Source organism: Cebidichthys violaceus, unplaced genomic scaffold, assembly GCF_023349555.1.
Source record: "Cebidichthys violaceus isolate CVI_PGR_0920_01 unplaced genomic scaffold, fCebVio1.0.p SCAF_2, whole genome shotgun sequence".
NCBI classification, from domain to species: Eukaryota; Metazoa; Chordata; class Actinopteri; order Perciformes; family Stichaeidae; genus Cebidichthys; species Cebidichthys violaceus.
Window position 1 is genome coordinate 15,013,747 of NW_027176372.1, and position 11,186 is coordinate 15,024,932.

The following is an 11,186-nucleotide window of genomic DNA, read 5'->3' on the forward strand; positions in this document are numbered from 1 at the left end:
CACTGCATACATGTTATATAACCCGACCTTCAGAGTAAACAGACGCAAGCTTCTCAGCAACAGGTATCATGGTCACCTCCATGTGCCGGCATAGAACAATTCTAGATTACAGTGTATGAATAATGGAAAGAGTGAGGGAGCATAACAAGTCTATAGCCTCCGTCTGAGAGATGTGCCATGAAAAATGCACCGCTACATTTCACACACAAAATGAAGATCAACCAATCACTGTTGCATTAAAGCCTTTTTACTTTGAACACTGTGACTTCCTAATTGGCAGCCATGCAGAGCTGATAAAGTTCAGAGAGACCTCCCGCTGTGCTGTTTGACCTCCATATCCATTAGTGGCTATTAAAGGCCATTTCGCCCTATACGTCCCTGTCATAGCCCTGCCAGTGCCATGAAAATATTTTTAAATAATCAATTAAAATGATTACAATGGAAAGCTAGAGTGGTGGATTGTGTTTGTGTTTTCCACTCCCAGCATACTGTAGGCTTATGTGTAATACTGAGAAAAGTTAATATGAAAAGAAAGAAAAACAACTATGAGTGAGTCTACGAAATCAAACACAGCAAGCCTGAGGGCTGCACTTCCATTTTCAAAGAAAGCTCTCTCTCTCTCTCTCTCTCTCTCTCTCTCTCTCTCTCTCTCTCTCTCTCTCCGTTAAGTTTGGAGGAGGCTTGGAGTGATGTCACCTCACTCCTGTGTGGGCATTCATTCCATCAGCAGTTTGTCTCCAAAGATGCTGTTCACCAAAACGCAGAAAAACACCATTGCGCACCGCGATGTGACTGAAGAGGGGCGACTTTACTCGTGGAGCATTGGATTGTGATATTTTCGGAACCCCGTGGGTCCGTCGGGATAATTTGGAGGATCTGTAATGTAGAGTTTGCTGTTTGAGGAGATGCCTTTGAGCAGGAACTGCATTTTCTGTGGGCTACACTCCGTTTGTATTGACCAGGAGCGTTACGCACAGCATATCTCCATGTGTTAGAGGAGCGCACAGTCGGGGCTGTTTTTGGAAAGGAAAAGGGTGCAAAACAACAAACATGACACGAAAGGACAAATTGGAGCCAGAATGGATTTAACCCAGTTAAGTCTGTTGGTGGAAAATGTTTCCAACAATGACAACAACACGGACGCAACGTTTGGCTTGCCACACACGGCGGCAGCCACTGCGCTCATCATCGTGGTGGTTACTGTGATCATATCGGTGACCATTGTCGGTAACGTATTGGTGATTGTAGCGGTGTTGACCAGTCGGGCTCTCCGTGCGCCCCAGAACCTTTTCCTGGTCTCTCTGGCATCAGCGGACATCCTAGTCGCCACACTGGTCATCCCCTTCTCCCTCGCCAATGAGGTCATGGGCTACTGGTACTTTGGAAGTACTTGGTGCGCCTTCTACCTGGCTCTCGACGTGTTGTTCTGCACCTCATCCATCGTGCACCTGTGCGCCATCAGCCTGGACCGCTACTGGTCTGTGACAAAGGCGGTCAGCTACAACCTGAAGCGGACACCGAAGCGCATCAAGTCCATGATCGCTGTAGTGTGGGTAATATCTGCTGTCATCTCCTTCCCTCCTCTTCTCATGACCAAACATGATGAGCGGGAGTGCCTGCTGAACGACGAGACCTGGTACATCCTCTCCTCCTGCATGGTGTCCTTCTTTGCTCCGGGTCTCATCATGATTCTGGTTTACTGTAAAATCTATAAGGTGGCCAAGCAGCGCTCCTCCACCGTGTTCGTGGCCAAGAACGGCCTGGAGAGGCAGCCCTCTCAGTCCGAGACCTGTTTCGTCAGGAAGGACCGATTCGAGATGGAGAGCCCCAGTAGCCAGAGCTCCGGTAGCCACCAGCAGAGACAGGGGGAGCTGGATGACATCGACCTGGAGGAGAGCTGCTGTCCGTCGGATACTAAACCCCGCAATCATCGCTTCACCAAACGGAGAAAGGTGGAGGGGTCAGACTGCTGCCCGCCTCAGAACTGCCGCCTCTCCTGGGCTTCTTCCCGGGCGTCACAGCTCTACCCGGAGCAGAAGAACCCAGCTGTGCGACAGCAACAACTTGCAGCGGCCAATAAGACCAAAGTGAGCCAGATGCGGGAGAAACGTTTCACCTTCGTGCTGGCGGTAGTGATGGGGGTGTTTGTGCTTTGCTGGTTCCCCTTCTTCTTTACGTACAGCCTGCATGCTATCTGCAGAGACAGCTGCTACATCCCTGGCGCACTTTTCAACCTTTTCTTTTGGATCGGCTACTGCAACAGTTCTGTAAACCCCATAATTTACACCATTTTCAACAGGGATTTCAGGAAATCCTTCATGAAAATCATATGTAGAACTTCTAAACGCACATAAACACAGAACATAGACCTGGGACTGGACTCAATGCTGGGCGTTATAAGCACTCGTTCTTCTTGACTGACTGTTCCTCCTCCCCAAATTCATTTAAATGTAACTACTATCATATTTTAAAACATAAAGACCCAGAGTTGTGTACATATAAAAAGTATGTGAATAAAATTTTAAGTTGAGCAAAACAAAAGAGAAATATTTTTAGTGCATCAGTGTTGCAAATGGTAAGCAATTTAATCAGATGCATTTACACCACACTAGTTGTAATATATAGGTCATTGTATAATAAGTTCTGCAAACATGCACATTTGATCGTAAGATTTTGATATTGGATAAATCACTAATGCTGCAGCAAGCAGGAGGAAAGAGCTACTTCAAGGACAAATTGAAGACATGAATGTAGCTGGATTGCAGTGCTGGCGGCTGGATCACAGTTGGTGTTTTGCGTAAAGATAAAAAAATTAATCTCCACCATCCATAAGATATGAGCATGGGGATAAGGAGGCAAGCAAGTATGGTATATGAGTGCGTCTCACGGGGAAATAAAAATGAAATCCTATAGATCAAAGGATTTAAGTTTATCATCCTGTGTAGAATATAGCATTGTAGAAATGTTTGGCATAACTGCAGGTATTTCAGACACACATATTTTTTCTTGCTGCAGTTAAAGCTACAGCAAGACCACCATTTCTTATCAGTGAACCCCCCCAAACTTATGTAAGAGTCTAGTCTCACACCACCTCACACCAGAACAATGGCCAAGCTGAGGCCTCCGTTTGCAAAATCTATTGGACAAATCTGTGAGTTTCATTTCAACACCTCACAATACCTCAGTATTTTGTCGGTAAATATTTAAACCATGCAAGATCACTATTTTGCGACACAACCTTTTTGCTGGGTTATATAGTTCAGCAAATATTACTTTCATTGTGTTGTAAAATATTTGTTTCACTCCCTTACAAATACAATGTGACTGGTAAGATGAGGAAAAATAATTTCCTGTAGATTTGACTGACTGTGACATTGCCAGAGGATTGTAAGGATGCTCACTTGTGAAACAACCTAAATAGTGTCTTAAAAATAACATCTCTGGACAAAGTAATTGTGGGAAGAGCTGGATCTCCATCCAGTATCAAATCTCCTTGGTTCAATAAGAGAGCTTAATGTAATATTTAAGCATCAGGCTCCTCTGCTTTATAAAGCTGTGTTATCATAGAAAAAGTCCTTATTCTTTAACCTCTTGAAAATATGTAGAAATAATTCGGAGCAGAAACAAGTCTTCAAATTATATAGGGGAAATATATATTGTTACTATGTGCAAAGAAAATGTGGTTAGATTACAGGGTCTATTTTTACTGCACAACACTGTTTCCCATATGGCCTCAAACTGTGGTTGCTTCATGGTGCATCTGGGATATATAAAGTGGATGTGAAATGTTGTATATATGATGAAACTCGCATGAGAAGTTCCTGCGCTTCTTTGGAAAAACTCGACAGAGTGAGAAAAAGGTTGACCAGCTCCATATCAGCCTATTGTCTATGGGGGTGCTGCGGAAAGATACACTATTTATATCCTCTTAGGAATGTCTCCAAAGCAGTCTTACGGCTCAATGGTTCCTTGCCAAAGATAATCAAGCTGTTTGAGGGGTGTCATGCTTGAAAGGAACGTTTTTTTTTAAAGTTGTATCAAGTGTTTCTTGTTATAAGGGTGTTGTTGAAATATCATCGAGGGAAACAAGAGCGAAGGGGGTTGCATATTTCCTTTTTTCCTCCTGACGCACAGCACCATTTTATTCATGAACAGAATTAAATAGTCTGAGAGAAGTGCAGCTGGTGAGAGAGAGGAAACTTTATCTCAAAGGGATTCACAAACTCTTGAAACAAATGAAATGTCTGGGCCGAGTCACACTCACAGGTAGCATTAAAATTAGCTTTGTATCTTCATCTTGAAGAATTACTGGGAGGAAAGCGATGTTAATGATGTTGGGACTTGTGTAACTTGATGTTATTGTGCATCCTAATTTCTATATAGAGAGCACAGTTATTGTCTTGGGAGGAAATATTTCCATGAGTACTCATATGGAATTTTCTTCCTGATTGTATACCGATTACTGTCCAACAAGACATGCAACTCCCCTGTTAAATCTCACTTCCCGATTTAATTATCTTTCTAATCAACTGCTCATTGCAGCACAAATGGAGCACAGTGCTTTTAATCAGCTGTTAGTGTTCTGTTAATTTTAGTCATGTGTAATCTCTCAAGTCTGAATTGAGAGACCTACTGTACACGCAGAGCTGCATGGTTTGTTATGTTGGTGTTCACCTAAAGAAAAACAACATTTTCACACAAGACTAAACACAGATCCCTCACTATTCATGAGATACATACTCTGCTAATTGCATTTGTATTCAAGACAAAATTGCTGTTGTTTGTCCTCTGATTTGCATGCCTCTCCTAGTGAACCTTTTATTTATCCCAGACTGTAAACAAAGTTGGAGACGAGTTCAGGAAGAGAAGCCGAGCTGTGGTGACCCTCAAACTCCCAAATCCTCTTAATGAGAGCAACAGACCAACTGGACAGAGTCAAAACATTTCCTGGTGTGGGATTCTGAAGGGAAAGCTTTATTCTGGGCGGTTAAAGGGAAGGAAGAGTGGACAGTCAGAGCCAACTGCCAGTGCTTTTTAGGGTCAGCAGCGCGGGCAAGGCTATTTACAGTCACAATAGTTTGAGGAGATGTGGTTATAAATGTTTTAAGATGGTGCAGCATCTCAGGACGTGAGAGAGAGAGAGAACAATGCTGAGAGCAGTTGTGTGTTGTCCTCTGCTACATTATCTTGTTTGTCAGGTACAATGCAGCATCTGAACGTAATTGCTTTTTTCAATTGTCTCTAACAAGATAAGGGTTGGAGGTGAGCAGGGCCAAAACTGGCATCAATCCCAGGAAGCTGTGTATCTGGAGAGGAAGAGCTAGTTTGTCATTAGTGGAAATCAGCTGGTGTTGAAGCGAGGGAGGGACTGAGCTCGCTGCCTCCAGGCTGTTCTAGCATATCGCCCCGTTTAACACAAGTATGTGACTTGAGGTGTCAAAGGAAATCATAAAACTGCAGCGCTCACCGAAAGATGACAGTCAGCTTACTGGCCTCTGTGTTTAGCATGTACACGTATGCAGATGTGTAACCACCATGCCTCTTGGTTAGACCAAGCAAGTGGATATTCTACTAACTAGAAGAATTACCAATTTCTAGACATTAGATATTTTAAGATCTATTTTTAAAAAACATTTAAAAATTCAGCTTTGAAAGAAATGTATGGTGCTATTCTATATTTCACTTGATCCCAGGAAACAAACAAAACCAACAATGCAACCCTGTGTCCTAACAAATTACGTTCCCATACAACTAAACTGAACTTTTAATTACATTTAGAGGAAAAAGTATTAACGTTGTAAATAAAAAAAAAAAAAATGAATGACTACGGAATTGAAGGAAAACCAAAACGTAACAAGTTCACACAGGACACAAACAGCAGTCTCCTGGGAGAAATTCCTGTGTTTTTATCTATCTACCACCCCACAAATCCACACCTGCTACCTAATGTTCTCTTTGAGTAACATTAGCTAGCAGAGGCCAGCTGTTTTAGAAGGTAAAAACCATTAACTCTTTTAAGGATACTGAAACTTTATATATGTGGCCTGTTTTTAATAAAACAAATGGACAAATGTGATTGAGAGCCACAGACAGACTTTGGAATTCAGAAAGTATTGAGAGACAGATGTTTGCATTGATTGATTCAGGCTTTTCATTTGAAGATATAAAATACCGCCAGCCTCATCCTTTAAAAGTAAAAAAAAATCCATATTAAGGTGGACCAACAAGCTGATTGAACCAGAATTTCTTGTTTGGGTTGAAAACTTTGATTATGCTTCTTCGCTTAAACACTTTCAAACTAAATTATGCTTTCCCCTGTTCTGTTCTTGTAACTGAAGAAACCAGTTTTGGTGTGATTAATTTGTAGTGTGTTGGAAAACTTTCAGTACCTTAAGGCACAACCACGATACTTAATCTATGTATTTATGTCCTCTCTTGCTCTGTTGCCTGCCTTGTTCCTGCATTTGGTATAAAACTAGTTATGAAAGCAGTAAATCAAAGAGAGATGTGTCTCTGTCTCTCTGTTTATCATTTATTCACATTCCTCAGTGAGTATTGTATATTTGTTGAAAAAAATTATTTGTATGCAAAGATGTTGACAAAGATGTCAAGTCTTTGCACTTACAAAATTATTCACAATCTATCCTGTTTACAGAACTGAACAATCAAGGAATTCTTGCTCAAAGACCTCAGAAAACAGATGGTATAGTACCGTACAGATGTAAACATGTGAACATTGTCTTGTATTGTATTGTTTGTCTTTAGTGGGAAAAATTGTATTCATCCCCATACACTCTATTTCATAAAGTGAACGTGCTTCTTCAGCTTTCTGTGTGAGATTAAATCTTCTTTTGTTTCTAGCAGGCAATATTTAAATCCAAACAAAACATCGGTGCAGCTACTTAATTTTCAGGGAAATCTTCTGTAATGTATTTCTCTGAAAATGTTTGATGGAAGGTGCTATTCTTGATACTCTTAAGTACTTCCCCTGTTCCGGTACTGAGGCAGATTACTGGGATGATGCCCTGCTGGACCATAATGCTTCTCTCCTCCCTTTTGTTTTCTATTCCTTCCATCACATGTAAAAACACAGGAACTTCCTCCACTCTGTCATGGATTTTGTCTATTTATACACATTGTGTCATAGTAGCCATGCCATTAACCAAACACCTCTATGACCTGTGATACTATGGAAACTCTAAAAACAGGAAATGGACTGGTTTTATTATTATGTGCAGGTACAAGTACAGAAGGGGCACAGAAAATACAATATTTTTAAATAATTTATCCACAACCAAGTCTTTATCTTGACAATCAAAAACAACAAAATTCACAAAAGCAAAGCTGCCTACTTGACAAAGAGAAAAAAAAATGAAAGCTTTGTTTTCATGTTATGTCAAAGATCAACTGCTTGTAATATCATCATCCGAAAGAGCTCTAGTGCTGGCCCCTGCAGGAGCAATAATTACAGTCATGAAACTAATGTTAGGAGCCAAGGGAGAATGAAGAAATAATAATAATAGGAGTTCCCTCATCACCCAAGTGTATTTTTCTCAGCTCTAGAGTTCTTCACAACAGCAGCCCTTCAATGCATTCTCTGCTCTGACCCAGTTTCAATGAGTTGGAGGGGTGGGTGTAAATGCTGCGGGTGTAATTACAGGGTCCCTGTGCTTGTATTTGCCTTGGGCCCTCCAAGCAACTGAGTGCACCCATTGGTGGACCACATGCACTTCACAGCAGGAAGTGTTTTAATCATGCAGGCTTGGAGTTGTAGTTGTCATGAATCTTGGATTCAGCCTGAGAATTCACAATGAATATGACCTGCACTGAGCAGGATATGAGGGGTAACAAGGCTTTCAACCTGCACTTCATGCAGAGGCGACTTCATCGCTAAAAGCGTCTCTTTGTGGTTCTCCAACACTACAAACTAACCAACTCTCATGTTCATCTTCAAGAATCTTCAGTAGGCAGTATCAATTAATGTTGTCATGTTGAACAAGGAATAAAATAAAGAAATTAGGGCCAGTTCAGGTAATAATAGAGTACCTAAAGCCTTATCTATTTTTTCAAAAATGCACAACCTCAACAAGAACAGAGCAGAAAAGAGCGATAACATCTGTCACAAATGTTCCATCTTAATTTAAGAGCTTTTTCTTGAGCATTTGAAATATATAAATCCTTTCCAAAAAGTGTGTGTATGTTATGGCTTTGTTGCCATCCGCTTGGCACCGTTGAGATGTTCGTACAGCTCACTGACTCTGATAATCCTAGAAGAGAGGGGATGTTTCTTTTTAAGCTACAGTAAGAAGAGGATAACATGCTTTTACTCCTGTCCTCGAAAGTGGTTTCAAATTCGTTTGTGGGTAGTTGGGACCAATTTGTTACTCTGCACATATTCAAGAGCTTAATTGTGAGAATCCAGAAGGAATGTGGGTTAAACTGTTATACCATTCTTAGTAAAAAGAAGAAAGCTCTGACAAACCCACCACCTGCCCAGCACCAAACATGCACAGTTTGTTAGCTGGTGAACATAGTGAAGCATTTAGAAACTGAAGAGACAGATTTTTCCCTCTGGAGTTGATGGAGACCAACAAAACTGATTAAATGGGGGTGAATTTAATTTTCCATGTGGCCAAACACACAACTCCAATTGAATGCTAATGCTTCTACAAGTCTGCTGGATATGGAAACAGGCGACTGTCATCAAGATGACTTGAGTGTGTTTACAGTTTGTTTGTTTGTGCTGCCCCCCAAGGAGCAAAACAAAAATAATCAAACAATTAATGAAGGGTTAAACACAAGCCTTTTCTATTTGGTGCAGCATAACTGACAATCATGAACAGAATTATAAATATAATTATGTGCATCTAGGATATTCACAAACAGATGAAAAGAACCAAAATCTCAACAATAAAAGTGTGTGAATTAATAGCAACAATAACTAGTATCTAGCTTTTTGAGAGAAATAATCAAGTGCAATAATTTTTGTTTTTTGGTTTGTGTCCAGCATCATCTGTTCGCAAGGAATATTTTCTTTATACTAATTCTCCATCAAAATTGAATACCGAAATAATAAATTATCACTTTTCTAGAGGATGGGGTGAAGCCAGCTGTTGGGACAGGAAGTAGAGGAAGATGTGGGAAGGCTGGAGGAAGGTTCCCCTGGCGCTGACCTCAGTTTCAGCGACCCTGAGCTTGAACGCAGCCCTAATGAGGCCGACACTCAGTCCGCAAGAAAATCACCCAGCAGAGACTTGGCTGTTATTGTAACTGCTTCATATTCATTTATCATTGTGTGTGTGGACAGACAAGTCCGAGACGTAGCTTGTGCGCTTTTTTAACAGCGCTAATCCAGATGCAAGATTGTGAAACAATCATTCAAGTGTTGACCCCACCCACCACTCCCAGAGGGGCCAGAAGTCACTGGGGTCACACACCCATCATCCTGAGATGGTACGTTCTCACAGACATCCAACCTGCCGACAAGCAGCCAAGCTCAGGAAGGAGAGTCATTTTGTTTCCCATCCCGACCTTTTTATCTCATCCCCTGCGCTCCAAACTATTTTAGACCCCACAGCCAGGGCTTGCGGTCAGCGCTCCTAAGCACCAAAGGAGCTGGAGTTTTCAAATTGTCGCTACACAGAGAGTGTAGTGAAATTCAGCAATCCCAAGGACAACAGGAAGTAATAAATCAAAGACAGGGGCTGATTGAAAGCGATCGCTGAGGAGAGAACAGCTGTGCGAGATGGCCCCTCATTCGTGCGACATCAAAATAAAGCGGGGGGAAAAATACAGGAGTAATGGAACATGAGCTGACAACACCCTGAGGGAATGGACTAATGTCCCGCAGAGAGAGCCACGCAATTTTGTTCAAACAAGGGGAATGTTTATTTTCATAACCTTTGGCCCCTTTCTACCGCATCAATTTGCCTCTCTCATCTCTCTTTGCTTATCTCTCTGTTCAACTATCCTCTTTAAAAATTTGTTTGTTTTTTTCCATATTTACATTCCAGGACCATTCTGCTGTATTGTGTTTTCAGGGTGACATCTGTACTTTGTATTTTGCTTTCTTAAATAATAATAAAAATAAAATAACAAAATTATCCTCTCAAGCTTCAGCTCCAAATTAAGGAACATATTTCACATCAACAATAGCAATATTCAAAGAATGAGCTCTGATCCACCTTCAATCATCAAAAGAGAAACTCTATTATCAATTCAAATGTTCAAAAAGACTTTCGTACTGGAAACGTTTTTTCTCAATCAACACCTGAAAAATGTGCAGGTGTTGCACGAGAGAGACTCTGTGTGACCAAGTATCTCATAGCTTTGTGGTTATCTCTCTTTGGAGTTTGGTTTGACAGCACATCCGTCTTTCCGATTCAGAACAGATGCAGGAAGTGTGACAGCCCTCTTGACTTCCTGTAGGGGCTGTCTTTCCCTTTTACTAAGGCTAATAAATGAAGGCTGAGACAAGGTCTCTGACCCCATGTGAGCTATGCGCAGTGTAACTGGGGCTGCGATGTTAGAGGGTTACAGCAAATGGCGCTAGAAATAAATTGATGTTGTCCGCTCAGGTGCTCTTCGGTTGATCTCGGCCTGACAGAACCTGGCGCTCGATGGCGGCCGACATAACGTTTTCAAAGAGAAAGCATTTCTTTATGGTCTTTTATAAAAGATCTTTTCAATAACTGCAGAATTGTAATATCAGCGTGTGGGAGAATAAACAGGGTTTGACTGCAGTGAAAATGTTGTTTTTAAAGGGCTGAACGCCAACAAATATTAATTAAAGCATCATATTTGGTAAGATAAAAATATGTTGTAAATTTGGGAGATTATTCCATCTATCTGCCTTCAATAAATTCTGACTCTTGGACTCAGAACTGAGATTATGACAGAGATGAGGACCGAGAGAGAGAGAGAGAGAGAGAGAGAGAGAGAGAGAGAGGGGGGGGGGGGGGTGAAGAGAAGGTGGAAGCTGGGGGACTATTGCAGGTAATGTTTCTGTAAGTTATTAATAACAATAATTTTGAACGTCAACGTTATGAATGAAGCTTCGGTAAAGCCCGAACAATAATAGTAATTAGCCCCAATTCCAACAGGAAAGATGTCCACTCTCATTAGCAAAAATAATGCAAATCATTTTGGGATTCTTTGGTTTTAAACCAGACAAAAAAGGAGAGCCA

The 11,186-nt window shown here is 41.3% G+C and overlaps 1 protein-coding gene across 1 annotated transcript; it reads left to right on the forward strand.

Moving 5' to 3' along the window:
* Nucleotides 1-716: 716 nt before the first annotated feature.
* adra2db (adrenergic, alpha-2D-, receptor b) lies at nucleotides 717-7,584 on the forward strand. The gene has a single exon (XM_068714646.1). It carries the CDS (start codon nucleotides 1,080-1,082, stop codon nucleotides 2,352-2,354), a length of 1,275 nt encoding a protein of 424 aa, XP_068570747.1. The 5' UTR covers nucleotides 717-1,079; the 3' UTR covers nucleotides 2,355-7,584.
* Nucleotides 7,585-11,186: the final 3,602 nt, after the last annotated feature.

Bases quoted from the DNA above. Each gene is read 5' to 3' on its own strand.
- adra2db (XM_068714646.1), top strand. From the start codon at position 1,080: ATGGATTTAACCCAGTTAAGTCTGTTGGTGGAAAATGTTTCCAACAAT.